This window comes from Podarcis tiliguerta, assembly GCF_965153285.1.
Source record: "Podarcis tiliguerta genome assembly, chromosome: Z".
Lineage (NCBI taxonomy): Eukaryota > Metazoa > Chordata > Lepidosauria > Squamata > Lacertidae > Podarcis > Podarcis tiliguerta.
The window spans coordinates 4,565,231-4,582,425 of NC_139553.1; the positions used below are offsets into that span (position 1 = coordinate 4,565,231).

General features: G+C 46.0%; 1 protein-coding gene across 1 annotated transcript in view; it reads left to right on the forward strand.

Annotated features, from left to right (window-relative positions):
* COL27A1 (collagen type XXVII alpha 1 chain) overlaps positions 1-17,195 on the forward strand; it is a 242,848-nt gene that overhangs the window by 92,949 nt on the left and 132,704 nt on the right. The window contains exon 13 of the mRNA XM_083424399.1: positions 10,087-10,140. Coding sequence (XP_083280525.1) covers positions 10,087-10,140 — 54 coding nt within the window. The remainder of the gene's footprint in view (positions 1-10,086; positions 10,141-17,195) is intronic.

Consider the following 17,195-nt stretch of genomic DNA (forward strand, 5'->3'; position numbering starts at 1 on the left):
CTTTTTGCTGTTGCTATCGCCACTTGGTAGACTCGACATTGAGCTTGTGTTCAGTCCAATTCAGAACAAGTTTTTCAGCACTGGCACTCTAGCTGTCTCAGCAATTGGTTCATTGCCATCAGTTCCAGGAAAAACCATGGGGCCATCTGGGCTGCATGCAACTGAAGAGAGTACTTAGAGCCAAACAGTTGATAGCCCTGGTTAACTCCACATTCCAGCAGGCCAGAAGAGAATCAACTGAAAGGCCATCAGCATGGGAGAAGACATCCCCCACCACTCTCTGAAAGCCATTTGAATCCATTAAGCAGTGGGGGACTATTTGAATCAGTCCCACCTCCCTGCAGTTGCACCTGAAGAGCTGCAGAGAAGTCTAGTTGCACCAGGAAGTGATTCGACCATGGCACTTCTTTTGTTCCACTGGAACTTAGTGTCAGATCACCCACATCCATAGAGGTAAACACCGGGTCTGTGGCATGTCCATGGCTATGGGTTGGAGCAAACCTTTTCAGGGACAGCCCTATGGAGGCCATACTTTCCATGAAGTCCCTAGGTCATCATGGATGCTAAATTTCCGTAGGACCACCAGACTAGGTGTCTTCAGGAGAACACCCACCACAACCTGAAGCAACTTGGGCAGGGAATCCTTGCTGCAGTGGGCAGGTAGATACACCAATAGGAATCCAGTACTGCTCCTATTGCCCAACTTCCACTTAGAAAACTGGGTCTTCCCAATAGGATGCCTGGTGCAAGCTAGTGATTTCCTAAAATCACTGTAAGCACCCCTTCCTGCTCACATGCTCTGGGTTGCTGTGCGTAGGAGAAACCTGGTGGACAAGCAGTGGCAAGTACAGACCCATCTGCCATGTCTAACCAAGTTACACATGCTAGGTCAACTCTTCCATCTATGGTCAAGTCATGGATGGCAGTGGTCTTGTGAATCATTGACCTGGCATTGCACAGCAGCACCTTAAGGTCATTTGGGTCACCCTTGTTGATACCTGTAACCTTCTGGTCAAGACCAGACCTGGAGGCAGGTATGGTCTTCAAACAGTGACCAAACTTGCTTCCTCGGTAATAACATGGTCATTATGACAAGCAATGGGAGTCACCCTTCCGTGATGATCCGTTGCTTGTCATAATGGGAGTCACCCTTCCGTTTTCATGCACAGTGTACTGGATTAATGTCACCTTTAGCATTTTTTTAACTTGGAGAAAGACTGTTGTATCCAGTGTAGCACTAAATTGAAGTCAATTAGCAGTGTACTTGGCTTGCTCCAGCAGAATCTTGTTGCGCAAGAAAGTGCATGAATGGGTTGCCAGTTAATTTTGTTGCACAATAGATAGCACAGTCCATTGTGCCACGAGTGTCCACTAGTGCAGCTATTGCGTTGGATTCCTCTGTTGCACAACATTAAATCCCATCCGTCTGTTATCTCAAGGGAAAGGTGGATACAACTCAGATTCTTTGAAGAAAATTTAAGATTTAACTTTGAATTGAAGCACAGATAACAGGATGGAAATAGTTCCACTCCATTCTGTTCTGGTCAGGCCACACGTTAAGAGTCTTTTTTCAGTTATGGGTGCCGCATTTTAAGAAGGCAGCTGACAAAGTGTAGCACATTCTGAGATGGGCAGCTGGGATAGATGTTGCAGAATCTTGATGAAAACTGAAAAAGAGGCAGAAAATTGCCGCAGTTCACATGTTCATCTGTGGTCACGAGAAACCAAGTTAATGCGATCTGTATTCGTTTACATCATTGCTTTTAAGTTTGTGAACCCAGTTCTAGTCCTGCTCAGAGTAGACCCATTGAAATTAATAGACATAGCTAACTTTGGTCAATTAATTTCAATGGGCCGACTGAGTAGAAGTTAGCTGGATATGACACTTTCTCATTCCCTTTACATTGAAATGAGTGATATCTGCAGACCCTGTTCCGTTGGAAGCATTGAAGTTAGCTGATCATCTGTAGTTGCAATTCATGCTGTGCCATTTGCCTGCATGGTTTGATTTCAGACCAGGAGGGGAAAGGAAAATATTTCACCTGATGTCAGATGATTGATAGGTGTGCAGCTCTGCCTACCCATCCAAATGGCCCCTGGGTGTGGGGCACTGAAGCATCTGGACTGCCAGCTATAAACGCCCCCCAGCCCCCCAGTCTAGGACCAGGTTTGGACTCACCTGGCTCATTGTGCAAACTGATCTGTGCTGCGCCTCTTTATTAAATTTTCTGCAAGATGCAGCAAAGGCCACCAACTTGGATCGTTTAGAGAAATTCATGGAAAATAATGCTTTGTGACACATTCACTGACGGAGGCAGTATACTTCTTAGTACCAGTTTTTGTTGGCTCAGTTCCATTGGATTTCCATTGGGACTTCTGGTTTGCCACTGGGAGAACAGAAAGCTAGACTAGGTGAGCCCCTTTGGCTTGATCCAGCAAGGCTGTTTTCATGTCCCCAATTGTAAAACTTGAGCCAAACATTTACTCACGTTTGATCTGGCAAATCCACAACTGAACCTTCAACTCCCACATGCTCTGACTCCTTTGTCTCATGCTGCTCCTCCTCATAATCCAGATTGGAAGCTGAACATCTCTGCACATTTCTCTCACCTCTGCCTGGATAGCTCAGTTGGGTAGAGTGTGATGCTGATAACGCCAAGGTTGCAGGTTCGATCCCCCGTATGGGTCAGCTGCATATTCCTGCATTGCAGGGGGTTGGACTTGATGATCCTTAAGGTCCCTTCCAACGCTACAATTCTATGATACCTCCTTAGCCCCTTTCTTATGTAATTCTTCAAAGGACTACTGCCCACAGCAGAGTAGATACTTTTCAGTCTGCAGGATCTGAATTTCCATGACTTCACTTGTTGTGGAAGAAGTTTCCCGTGGCATGCTGCAATGTTCAGCTGTAGGGGATGCTTGTCTCTGGCTACTGGGGAGACAATTGTATCAGTTGGAGTTTTCTAAGAATTGATTACTTACTGACAAATGGGCAAATTAGTGGCTGGCTTCGCATTACTTGCAACTAAATTCTGTGAAAGTGTAGTTGATTCTTGCATAATGGGTTGTAGGCTTGACTGTGTGCTGATTGATGACTTGCTGCCGAAGTTGTCCAACTGGCCTTAGTCTTAAGTTTCTTTTGCACATGATTTTTAGATTTTATTTTTACTTACAACTATGGCATATGCATATTTTATGCTGTCTCTTTTTGTGATCACCCATGGTCAATAGAAAATGAGTATCAGCTGTGGTTATATCAGGAGAAAATCCTAATGGCAGTTATAGTCGTTGTCATTATTGTTGTTCTTATTTCATATGCCACTTACTGCCAAAGTAGACTTCTAATCAGTTATCAGGTATAAGAAGCAGTGACCCAAATATTAAAATATAATCCATGATTATAATATGCAAGAAAACTGTCCCGTTAAAACAAGAATGGAGACGGCTCTATGCTCCTATATTGCCAACTTCAACTCTGAATAAAATAAATCTGTTGTAACCCTCTGTCTCGGGGATGGGGAATACCAGGCTTAGGGCTAAATGCAGCCCTTCAGGCCTCTCTATTTGGCCCTTGGGATCCCTCCCAGGCCATACCCCTGTTCTTTCCTGTTCAACTCCCTTCCTGGGTGCTTTTGCTTGGTGGGAATGTGTCCTTGATCTATGAAAAGATGGAGGTCTAAGAGAGAGAGGAAACCCCAGTTTTTTGGAAGCCATGCCCATTCCTCCACCTACTTATGCCACTGGTATGTGGCCCCTGGAAGCTTGCCCATGAAATCCCTTAACATTAGTGCCTTAAAATGCACCCTGATTGAAAAAGTATGCACAAGGTCTAAATTTCAATAGGGTGTGTGTGTGTATGTGTGTGTGTGTGTGTGTGTGTGTGAGAGAGAGAGAGAGAGAGAGAGAGGGCTAGAACAGGATGTGGAGTTGTATGTGAAGTGCGGATTCTAGGTCTTTGCATTTACACTAATTTTAAGTTCTTCCTTCCTCTTTTAGCAATGAAAATGGTCATTATAGATCCACATTTTCCCTTTTATTTTCACAGATTGGAGACGATGTTTCTTCCCTGATTTTCCCTTCCCTTCTCTCTGTGTGTGTGTGTTTGTGTGTGTGAATAGGTATTAGTGTGTGCAGATGCCAACAAGCTGCTTGTGACCATCTCTCCCCGCAATGCCTTGGCCAATGCCACCTTGGAGCCCAGTTGGGAAGCTGCATAGTTTTCCTGTTGCTCAGAAGCAAAATACAAAAGAACGGATGTGAGATATCTTTTCGCTAGTATGGGTCCCACTCAGCAGGAGAAGAGCAAACAATACTGAATTGAAATGTTCGGAATGTTAGTGCCGTTTCTTATAATTTTTACAGGAAGGCCAGCCATAAATAGAGTAAATAAACAAGCAATTATGCCTTGATCTCTAGAGGGCCACTGCCAGTCTGTGTAGAAAATACCGAGCTATGTGGACCCAGTAGTCTCACTTGGTATTCCTGTGCCTGTATGTAGAGGACTGTTTTCTGCAAGCTGGCCCAAGACATTTTGGCACTTGAGGTGAACCACAAAATGGTGCCCCTGCACCAGGGAAGGTGGGGTGAATGAAGATCTACATTGGGAACAAGGGAGAGAATCAAACCAGCCTTATGCAATGGTTGAAGTGGGAATAAAAGGCCATTGTGGCGGTTGGGGGAGGGGAAGGCATTATGCTGGGTGGGTGTAGACCCCAGGAGACACCAGAGGGAAGCCTCTGACATTTTCTCCCTAGGGGTGGGAGGAGACCAGCAGTACCTTCTATTGCCAAAAGGCCACTGTGGGGGCAGCCTGGGTGGGGGCTGCTGAGGGTTCAATAGACAATGCATTCGTTGGAGGCTGGATCTGTTGCCTCTGGGAATCCTGCTGCCTGAGGTGGTCACCTCACCTTGCCTCATGGCTGGGCTGGTTATAATAAAACTTTTAAACTATGGATCACTACTATGACTACTCTACCCAGGAAAAAGAGGATGTCTCCAGGAAAAAGAGGACATATGGCAACCCTATGACATTCTGAGCTAGCTTCTGTCTTCCAGTAGATAAGCTTAAACAATTCTTGATGGCCATGAATCAGTCTTTTAAAGTAAAGGCATAGAAGCATTTGATTAAGGTTGTTGAGCTGTCAAGAAACCAGGTGCTCAGGATGGCTAGATGTCAACTGTGTTCAGAACTGTCAGATGCAGATGCTTCACTTTCAGTCCAGCTACAGAGTGGGGTGGGGAGGTGTTCAAAAGTAATGTTTTAGGCCATTTTTATCAGAAACAGCTGTGGGATCTAGTTAAGTTGTTAGCCATAGGCAAAGTTGGTGTTGCCATTTTGGATTTCAATTACCGTAATTGATGTCAGAATGTTTACATCTTTGGCATTTAAAGTGGTGTACAAAAATACAATATAATCATAATACATAATCACAAAACAATGTTAAAAACGTGAAGGGCTGTATCCAGTGTTAGTCATACTCAAGAGTAGATGCACCAAAATGGGTGAACTCAACTAGCACAAGTCCATTCATTTCAGTGGGTAGCAGGTGTACCATCTAGAAGAGGGCCGCCCCCCCAAAAAAATTGCCAAGGAAGGCTCTGGGCCTCCTCAAAAATCCCCAGCAGTCGTGTGCACACATCGCAGGGTGTGCTGGCATCATGAGCACACACTGCAGGGCATCTGCATGATACGCCAACATGCCCTGCGGTGTGTGCGAGTGACATCAGCATGCCCTAGAGTGTGTCACATGGTGCAGGCATGGCACAGGGTGTGCTGATGTCATGTGTGCAAGCCCCGTGGTGTGTGCATGTGGCGTGCTGACATCATGCAGCCCTGGCCCCCTCAATCACGGGGGGCAAGCTGGCGTGCTTGGTGAGTCGGACATTTTTTGGATACAACCCCTAACCAATAAGGAGTAAAAGCTGCAGCAGAAATATGGACTAATTCGGCACAACTTTGGGAGATAAGATTTTCTTTTTTAAAAACATTAATAATTTTGAGACTCGCTTCACTTCCAGGCTGATGCCACAATGGTGAACCCATGTGCTTCAGTCATGATTAATTACAGTTGCCATACATTAATCCCTTCAATTAACATGTTTCTAATTGTGTCAGGGGAACTCGCTGTTACAGAGCGTTCAGCAAAATAGTTTGTGATGCCAGCTTGCAGGCTTGTCAAATTGAATTTGAAACCATGGCTCTGTGGTTCCTTGCAACTGAAAAAAAAAGAGGTGGGAGGTTTAATTGGCTTTTTGGAAGGAATTAAGGCCACTGGCGAAGATGGTATTCCATCTGAGCTTTTAATAAACAAATAGGATACAGTTGCCAAGCCCTTTGATGCTATGAATCTCATTACTAAAATCCCAGCTGGTTGGACTGTGAGTATAGATATCACCATTGATAAGAAGAGAGAATGAATTCAGGCCAGCAATTAGATGGCCTATCAGTCTGATAAACATTACAGATAACATTATATGCCAGGTATCAGATTGATAGATGTGAGGATTGGGCTCTGGCAAATAGTAGCATCTTTGAAGAATAAACAGGATTTAGATCAGGTTTGATTCTTCTGACAATGGATAATGCATTCACTCTTGCCCATCTGATTAACAAATATGGAAAAAGCAAGGAGAAAATTTTATTGTATACAGCCCATGCTGCTTCTTGAAGGTTGTATTTGAGTCTATAGAGGGGGGCAGCTTACATCTGCACATAGAATCCTAGAAGTGAAGAGCTGGAAGAGACCACGAGGGTCCAATTAGTGTCATTTAGTTCAGGGACCTTTTGCCCAACGTAGGGCTCAAACCCACGACCCGAAGAATGAGTCTCATGCTCTACCAACTGAGCTATCTCTCTCTCTCTCTGGCCTACTGTTAAACGTTCTGTTTGGAACACTTTAATTCACTTTTCAGCCAGAAAGCACCCCAGAGTGGTTTGCATATGATTAATTGAAATGAGACAGTCCAGGCCTGCAGACTTGCAATCTAAAAAGGGAAAAAAAGATGGGGAGGGAAAGAGGAAAAAGCGACCCCAGGCACTAGTTTGTTTTTTTAACAGTTGCTCTGATAATGACCAGCTGGAATGGAACGGCCCTGCTTCGTATCTCTTGCAGGTGCATTTTTGACAGAAGATCACTTTGTAGAACAGTTGTGTATTTATTTATTTATTTTAAAGTATATTTAGCTCAAATACCATGTACCATGTTTTGCTTTTAAACTGGTGCAAGGTATCATAGAGCAGAGCAAATGAATACCGGAGGTGGAACCAGAGCCTGTGATAAATTTGTAATTGTGCAATTGAGAGCTTGCAGAGAGATCCTTGGGGTCTTGCAATTCCTGCCCCCCTTTTAATCTGTGGATTACTTGAGGAGTTTGCAGCCTCCGTTTTGTGAAGGATTCAAGGCCTAGAGTGGTCAAGCAATGCTCTAAATGGCAGCATTCTTTCCCCACAACCCGGAGATGCAAAATTCTTCTTTGCTATGCAAACATTGGGTGGGGGAAACTTTCTTTCCATCCTGACTTTCCCTGAAGAAAAATTCCCTCCATGAGCCAAAGCAACAGGTTCCTTTGGTGGCCTGAATGAGGTCTCTTTCACTGGGACACAGGAAGCTGCCTTATACTGAGCCAGACTGTATTGCCTACACAGACAGGCAGCAACTCTCTGTGGTTTCAGACTGCAGTATTTCCAAGTCTGAAGCTGGGACCTTCTGCATGCCAATAAGCTTTATCACTTCTCCTAGAAATTAAGTAAGATTCCAGTTCTCTTAGTACTCAACAAAGGACTGAATGAAGCAAGAACAGAGGGAGCTGACTCATACTGAGTCAGACCCTTGCTACATCTACCTCAGTATTGTTCAGACTGAATAGCAGTGACTCCCCAGGGTTTCAGGCAGGATTCTTTCCAAGTGATAATGGGAGATGTCAGGGATTGAACCTGTGATCTTCTTTAAGCCAAGCAGATGCCCCACCAGGCAGCTGCAGCCCTTTCCCTAACCATGGTTGTTCCCAAACAACCCCAAGCGCCCTCTCCCTTGCTCTCTTTTCAAGGCTTTCTGCGTGGGCCTTACCTGCGACATCACCTTTTGGAGCATCTTTGCATATTGAGACTTGCCTCTTGCTTGAGTCCAGCTGGGCTGCCTCTGTCATCATGAGACCATGCCTGCACTTTTTAAATTCTCGTAATCCTAATGATTATATGAACCCAATCAGTGGTTGTGAGAGTGCTCTCAGAAGAAACTTGCTTTGTGCCATCAGCCCCATGGTGATGTCATGGAGGAGAGGGCTGGATCCTGAGGTGCTCTGGGTGCTGGAACTGGGCAGCCATGGGGAAGGTCCTAGCAGGATGAGGGAGATGGATTTGGGACACCAAGAAGTGTCTGAGCCCGGGAGGAGGTCAGTCATCTAGGAATGGGTCCTGGGGAGGGACCAGTGGGTTAGCAAAGGTGCCCCCCCCCATTGTGGTGTCCATCATTCCTAATCAGATGCCTTCTCCTGTCAGTGAGGAGCATTCTCCTTTGGAGGAGGCAACTGAGAATAAATCAAGTGCTGAGTTGGTTCTGACACTGCCTCTGTCTCAAGGACAGCAGTGGTGCAGGCAAACCCTGCAGACCTAACCCACGCGAAGGAGTGCCTGTTTGCTTGCCCAGTCTGGTACTGTGCTCACCTGGCTCTTCAACAGGAAGACACAAGGGGTGTGCCACTTGTTGGGTCAGTGTCTTAGCTATATATCTCTGCCTCTTCTGTACCTGCTACACCTTGTGACCTGTGCTTCGCCTGTGTATCAATCTGATTTACGCATTAAAGCCTTATGTGGCTCAGGACCGCAATACCTTAGGAACTGCCTCTCCCCATATGAACTGACTCAGATCCTATATTGATCATCTGAGGCCTTTCTTTGTGTGCCCCCTCCATGAGAGGTCAGGACAGTGGCAACATGAAAATGGGGCCTTTTCTGTGGTGGCTCCCTGCTTGTGGAATGGTCTCCTCAGGGAGCTTCGCCTGATGCCTTCACTACATATATTTCAGGGCCAGGCAAAAACATGGTTCTTCAACCAGGCCTTCAGCTGTTAACGATCTATGGTCTTTTTAATGACAGGGAGGGGGGGGGTCACCTTATTTCCTTTTTCTTTTTACTGTTATCACAGTATACATTTTGTGTGTTTTGCTGTAAACTGTGGTCTTTTGATGAAGGCTGGTATATAAATTAAAAATAAAAATAATAATAATAATTGGGGGCCTTTGGCAGAAACAGAGCAGGGAGTTTGGGTTTGTGATCCAGCAGTGAGGGCCAGGACACCTTGGGCCCTCAGGATCGTAACAGCTGTTGGTTCACCACAAATGCGCCCCCCCCCCCCCCCCGCTTGGGCAGAGTTCTCAAGTGAGTGCTCGCTAACTGTGCCCTATTTCCTGTGGTGTGTTATTACTACTGCACACTGGCATGCTGCTCTGCATTTCACATTTTTTATCAATGCTTTAATACTTATGTTCTTAACCGCCTCAAAATATCTGGCTTGATAAAAAGGTGTTGGTGGTGGGAATCTCAACTGTTTTTATAGATAAAAGGCAGTGGCGTAGCGTGGGGGGTGCAGGGGGGGCCGGCTGCACCGGGCGCAACATCTGGGGGGGGGGCGCTCACACTCGCAGCTCTCTTCCCCTACCTGGCTCGCTCACTCTCATTGCAGTGCTGGCTGTGCGAATCCGATCCGAGCCGCCCGGTCGCCACCCACTGTGGGGGGGGGGGAGACGTGCCAGGCGTGCGGTGCGGTGCGGAGAGAGAGCGAGGGACTATCTGGGGGAGGGACAGTGCAGCGGGGGGGCGCAAATTACTTGCCTTGCCCCGGGTGCTGACAACCCACGCTACGCCACTGATAAAAGGTAAAGGTAAAGATAATCAGCAATAAATGGTACACGGGAACTTTTCCTTCTCTTGACAGCTTTTTGGACTTGAGCAAAAAGAGGCAGGATTTTAACGTCTCGTATTTACCACCTGCATATCCATTGCATTGTCCTACTTTGTAACCAAAGGGTTTCCCTCCCTCCCCGTCTTTCTCTTTCTCTCTCTTACTCCCACCCCTTACTGCTCCTCAGGGCTTTCCTGGTGATCTTGGAGAACGAGGACCTCCGGGCATTGATGGCAACCCAGTAAGTTGGCAAAAGTTTTTTCTCTCCTGGTTTTTGTTTTCTTTTGTGGGCCTCATTGGGAGGCGGCCTGTTTGCTGTTTGGGATTGGCCCCTTGGAATCAGCGGCCTCAGGCCTGCCTTGTTGTTTTAAGTTCCCTCTTGAAACAATTCCCATCTTTTATACAACGTGCTAAATACTTCAGTCAAGCATCTAACAAGGGAGAGGTCAACGAGGGTGCCCTCCCTTCCCTGCCTCTCCTCTTTCCGTCTTCCCCTGCGGTCCCACAGAGTACTTTGCTTGCTGGGGAAAGGATGAACAAAAGCCAAGCGTAACTGGGTGTTTTTGAAGCATCTTTTCTGCCACTCATCTTACAGATCTTATACTCAGATCTCTAGGCAATTTACTCAAAGTAGGCCCATTAAAACGGATGGCCCCAGTTTAGCCGCGTTCATTAATTTCAGTGGGTCTGCTCTGAGTAAAATGCAGTTCTGTTCTTTTGAGTGTAGATTGTATTAACTGATTTTAATGCTGTGCTTTAACAATCCTGCAACCTCCCTGGGACCTTATCATGAAGGGCAGGTAAGAAATCTTTAAAAACAAACGAAAAGCCAATCATTACAATAATACTAATAATAGTTTCCAGTGTTAGTCCTACTCAAAGTAGACCCACCAAAACTGGTGGATATTACTCAGGTACCTTAATTTCAGTGGGTATTCTCATGCGTATAACTGCTCTGGATAAAATCCAATCTGTTGGTGCAGTGAGAAGCTGGCAGCATTCTACAGTTGTCCGGGATGGAATGATAGAGCTGGGCTGCTCTGTTTTTTGGACTGCTTAGAAGGAGGCCTTAGGGAAAGAGCTGTAACTTCCTGGTGGAGTATGTGCTTTGCATGCAGAAGATCCCATCTTCAGTCCTCAGCAGTTCCAGTTAAAGAAAGGGTTGACCAATATGGGCCTTCCAGGACTTGTTGGACTACATGCGTCATTCTTCTTGACCATTGGCCATGCTGGCTGGGGCTAAAGGGAGCTGCATTTATTTATTACCGTATTTTCCCATGTATAAGACGCTCCCATGTATAAGACAACCCGTATTTTTTTTTAACCCAAAATTAAGAAATTAAGTTGTTTAGCTTTGGGGGGGGGGTCACTTTCACCAATCACTCACCCGCCTGCCTGCCACTGCCAATCGCTTGGCACAGCTACTGCCAATCGCATACCTTGCCGCAGCCACCAATTGTCTGCCTGCTCGCCGCCACCAGCAGCCCACCTGCCCACTTGGTGCAGCTGCCAATCACCTGCCCACCTCGCCACAGCCACCAGTCACCTGCCCATCTCCTGCTTGCTGCTGCCATTAATCACACATTCCCCCTCTGTATTTACTATCCGTATATAAGACGACACCAATTGTTGCCTACTTTTTTCAGCAAAAAGCATTGTCTTATACAGAGAAAAATACAGTAGGTTTATTTATTTATTGCCACTGTAATTTAGTGGTAGAGAATCTGCTTTGTCTGCAGAATGTCCCAGATCAAATCCCTGGCATTTCCAGGCAGGGCTGGGCGAGACTATGGTCTGTAACTGTGCAGAGGTCCAGCCTATCAGATGGAGAAGCAGTTGCCCTCTAGATGATGCTGGATTCAACTCCCATCAGCCTTAGGTGGCATGATCAGTGGCCAGGAATGATGGGAGGTTATGTCCAGCATCTTCTGGAGGACTGTAGCTACCTGATTCCCACTCAATAGAGAGGAGGAGGAGCTTTTTAGGCTAGATTTTTCTCCTGGTGTTTTGGGCAATGTGTGGTATGAAGAAGGCCCAGCTCTGATCAATAGAGATGGGGAACCTTTGGCCCTCCAGATGTTGCTGGACTTGAACTCCAATCATCCCTAGCCATTGGCTGTGATGAATTCTAGAAGAATTTCATCAACAGCTGCAGGACCACAGATTCAGCATCTCTGGTGCAGTCCATTCTGCAGTGTCTGGTTTTTTCTTAGGATATAAAACAAGACCTACATCTGTGCACCTTCCTTATGCTGAAGATCCAGACCATTTGGTATGGGAAGAGTTTGCATCCCTGACTTTTAGCCTGTGTAAGAGGCAAGTTGCCAGCCTCTTTCAGGATCCAAAACATGAATGTACAGCATTCAGTTACAAAAAGTCTCTATTTCTAAAACTTTTGCAGATATAAGGGAAAGCATGCAGGAAGTATTCCATCAAATCTTGTATGCTAATAGTGAACTTTATCAGGAGAGATAAAAGAAAGTACCTTTTTGTGCAGCGCATAGTTAAACTATGGAACTCCTTCCTGCAGGAGGCATTGATGGCCACCAACTTGGGTGGCTTTAGAAGAGGACTGGACAAAGTCATGGAGCAGAGGACTATTGATGGCTACTAGTCACAATGTCTATGCTCTAATTGGTGGAAACCACAGGACGGAAGCGTACTGTTGTGGTTGAATTCTGCTTGCTGGTTTCCCACAGCCATCTGGTTGGCCACTGTGAGAACAGGATGCTGGACTAGATGGACCATTGACCTAGTCCAGCAGAGCTCTTCTTATGTTCTTAACTCATTTTTGACAGTGGACCCTTATGCAGCTGCAACAGAGCTATTCCCACACAACTGGGAGGTAATCAGCAGCCTTGGGCAAAACTCTACGGTTTGGAGAAGTACTATAAACCCCCAGCTAGATCAAGAAGTGTTAAGCATGTTCAGTGAGCACAGAATGTTGAGTGTCTTTTGGAGGGGAAATAGGAAACTGGATGGTGGAGAGAGAGAGGAATGGAATGGAGATGACTTTGGCTGCCTGAACTGGAATCTTGGGCCAAGAACCTGCAGTATCACAATGTTTTGTTGCAGGTCCCACTTATTATTGATAGGCTTCTGGTTGGCCAATGTAAGAACAGGATGCTCAAAAATAAAGGCTGTTTGTCCAGTTCAGCAGCCCTCTTCTCATATTCTCCCTAAGAATTAAAACCGTGGTTCTGGTGAAGCTGTGCAAAGGTAGCATACCTTGAAGCAGCTAGCCTTTTAAAAAACCCCTGATGGGATTGAATTGTATTGTAGTAACACTGAGTACAGTTAAATAGCTTTCAGCTTTGATTTAAGGCTACCTGTACGTCTGGCTGTTTCTGTAATCTCTCAGAAATAACCTTACAGCCTGGTTGTTTTTGCAGTGTTTACCTTTGGTCCCCTTAAGGATTGAGGAGAAATGTGATTCAGTTCTCATTTAAATGCAAATCTATGAAATCTACACTTTCCAAAACAAAATGTGAACTAAAACATAGCGGTTCTTTGAAATTTGCACTTATCCAAATTGTCCAGCCAGTGTTTGAAAAACTGCATACGTTAGGGAAAAGTATGCCTGAGAATGAATGCATTAGAGAAAATGACATATAAAAACCGCATTATATCAGGGGAAATTGTTTGCAAATATGTGTACATCAGACAAAACTGCATAGAAAAATGTGTATATTAGGATAAGTTTGCATGGAAATGCTGGATAATTTTTCATGAGGATTTTTAAAAATGCAAATTGTTGCAGAAATGTGGAGAAGTGAATTTAATATTTGAAAAACACGAAATTCAGAGAACCACCCCTGGTCCCCTCACCATACAATTTCTTGCTCAGCCTATCCCCTTCTATAGAAGCGGGCCAGGAAGGCCCTTTTTCCTTTTATTCTTTTCGAAAAATAAAACTGCATTATCACCAGAAAATATGCCTTGGACCAGCAGATTGCTTTCCCCAGCCCTTCCTAAACGTTGCTTTTAACTCTCCCTAACCTCAAAATTCTCTGTTTCAATTGATTTTCCTTGGTGCATTCGTGTGTGTGTGTTTTAAGTAGAACAGCTGTCCAGCAGTTTGTGCAGTTGTCAGAGCAGAGATAAAATGCATAAAGATTGCTTGCTTTAGACACAGCATATGCCCTTCATTCTGGCTGCTTGTGTGAGAATTAAAGGGTAGGAGTTAAGGACAATTAGAAGGGACCTGTTGGATCTGACCAAGGGCCGACCCGTCTGCTCTAGAATCTTTTCCCACAGTGGCCAACCACCAGCTGCCTCTGGGAAACCCACAAGCAGAACATGAAGGCTTTCAGCACAAGGGCTGAGTGGGCTTTCCCCCTCTATGAGTGTGACTCTCATCCAGAATCCGCCATTGCAACTCAGCTATGTCCTAGGTATTCCTTGTTTTGGAAGTCGGAAGCATTTGCCCACCTAGAGATACTGGCTCTGTTGGTGTCTTCCTGGGTGCACCTTGTTCCTAATTTAATTAATTAATTAAGGCAGTGATGGGGAACCTTTTTCAGCCCATGGCCACATTCTCTTTTGGGCAACTTTCCTGGGCCTTCGTGGCAGTAGTGGGCACAGCCATGAGCAAAAGGAGAAGGTGCAATAAATGTGAATCTTACCATTGCATTGTTCACCCCAGGACCTGTCCGTCATCCAGGCAGGCGAGAAACATTATCAGACGTTCAAAAATGTTCAAGGAAGGGCCAATTGGGGGGCGTAGGTTCAGGAAGAGGGGGCACGACTGGGTGAACCCTAAGGGCCAAATAGTGAGGCTTGGAGCATTTGCCCCTTGGACTTGAGGTTTCTTACCCCTGATTTAAAGCATTTCTAGTTGAGATTCCTGCATTGCAGGGGGTTGGACTAGATGGCTGTCATGTTCCCTTCCAACTCTACAATTCTGTGATTCCTCACTGTCTTCCATCAAACTGGATTTGAGTAATTTTTTGCATGGGTGTGCCAAAGGCAGCCATTGGAACCAGAAGAGATTAGCCAGTAGTCAGGACCAAAGAGCAAGGCTGGGCTACAGGGCAAATCATCAGATAGGAAAGAGGAGTGAGTGAGAGGTCAGCACTGAAGATTTCCAGGAGTGTGCCAGGGTTCAGGAAAACACCACGTTGCTCCAGCGAGGTTCTAACTGGAAGCAGGAGCCTTTTTATGCACTTCCTTGTCTAGGAAGAATCCAGTGGCCAGTCTGGCTGAGCGCATTCACTATAGGGGAGATCCATCAACCATGCTGTCTGGGGCTGATGGAAGTTGCAGTTCAATAGCATCTGGAGAGACCACTTTTGCCACAGAGGTACCCTCCAGATGCTATTGGACTCCAGCTCCCACCAGCCCCTGGTCTGGGGCCTGAAGGTACTTTACTGAGAAGCTGCCAACTGTAGTTCAAAGGCTCACCACATGAGGGAGTTGATGTGTGTATTGATCTATTCTTAGTTTGTTGTTAATTATTTTTGAATGTTTGTTGTTAGCTGTTTTTACCAATAATTTTATTGGGTGGTACTTTTTTGTTTTTTTTGTTTAGAGCCACATTCCCTCCTGGGCAGCCCTTCTGGAATCTTGAAAGCCCAGTGAAGGTGCAACCAAAGGCCCAAGTGGGCCGAGTCAAGGATGGGGCTCTTATCATAGAATCATAGAAGCATAGAAGCATAGAAGAGTTGGCAGAGACCACAAGGGCCATCGAGTCCAACCCCCTGCCAAGCAGGAAACACCATCAGAGCACTCCTGACATATGGTTGTCAAGCCTCTGCTTAAAGACCTCCAAAGAAGGAGACTCCACCACACTCCTTGGCAGCAAATTCCACTGTCGAACAGCTCTTACTGTCAGGAAGTTCTTCCTAATGTTTAGGTGGAATCTTCTTTCTTGTAGTTTGGTGTGTGTTATCTTTGCACAGCATGCTACAGTCTGTCCTTATGAAAGTCCAAGGTCTCCACACACACACACACACACACACACACACACACAAAAACACACAAACACACACAGAGAGAGAGAGAGAGAGAAAGAGAGAGAGAGAGAGAGAGAGAGAGAGAGAGAGAGCCCTCTCTAACCTTCATCCATGCAAGCAAAAGGCAGGATCATGGTTCAAGCTAGGTATACAAGCACTAAAGGAAGTCACAGAGGAGAGCTGGTGAGAGGTGTGGGGGTCGGTAGTGCCCAGGGGAAAGTCCCAAGGGCCAGAGAGATAGAGAGGGGCTAACAGGGCTGCATTTGGCTCCAACTTAAGGTTCCCCACACCAGGTCTAGTCACCGCTTCTAGCCTAAAGAGAAAGCCATTTTAACTATTCCTGTTGGAGAGAAACAGGAATTGATGGATGGAAGCACTCCATTGCCTGAGGATCCTTAAATGAGCCACAAGCTTCATTAAAGTAGTCCATAGCATGTGTGTGGACTTGCAGTTGAAGACAGGAGAAGGCGTACCCATGACACTTAAGTGTTCACATTAATTTCTCATTGCATTTCTGTTGCTTCTTTTATTTCTTATATTGTATTACAGTTTGAATTCTCTGTAAATCTGACAGCATCTAGCACAGTGCATTACAAGAGAAATTGTTAAGTGGTCCTCCAAGGCCCTTGGTTAAGTGGTCCATGGCGGCGGGGGGGGGGGGTGTAATTTGGGAACCAGATCAGGTGGCTCACCACAACCAGGACACTGCACAGAACCAAGGGTTCTTGGCCCTCACACTGCCAGTTAAATTCAGAATGGCAGTGTGAGAGCTGCCACCCTCTCACTATGGCTCTAAAGCATCTTCAGGGGTTCCCCTTGCCTTAAGAAAACACCTGGTGAGCACCTCACTCTAATGCACCTGATCTGTTTACTTAAACCAAGTATGGGAACCTTTGGCCTGCCAGGTGTTGCTGAACTACAACCCCAAGCATCCCTGCTTGCTTGGGGCTAATGGGAGTTGTAGTTCGGCAGCATCTGAAGGGCCAAAAGTTCCCAAAAACTTTTTAAGCTGTCACCCTTCCCTATTAATCTAGTAGGCCTTCTCTTCCTTCAGTTAGCCCCTTCTCTCCTTGACTTGCCACTGGGGTGGCCAGCAGCACAAGTGCTGCCTTTTGCCTCCCTCCCACACTGTGCCCTAAGTCATTATGGGAAGGCTTGCCCATGGACTAGTTCTGTATTCTTTTATTCTCCTGTTATCCCTTTCCTGTTCTCCCACCCTCCTTCGTTGGACCCCTGCCCCTCAAATATGTCATCCGCCATGCCTTTATCCCCTGGCTGGCCAGGACTCTTTCCAGAGTGGGTCAGGGGCCACCCTGCCCAGCCTCTTCTGGCCTGCAGGGCT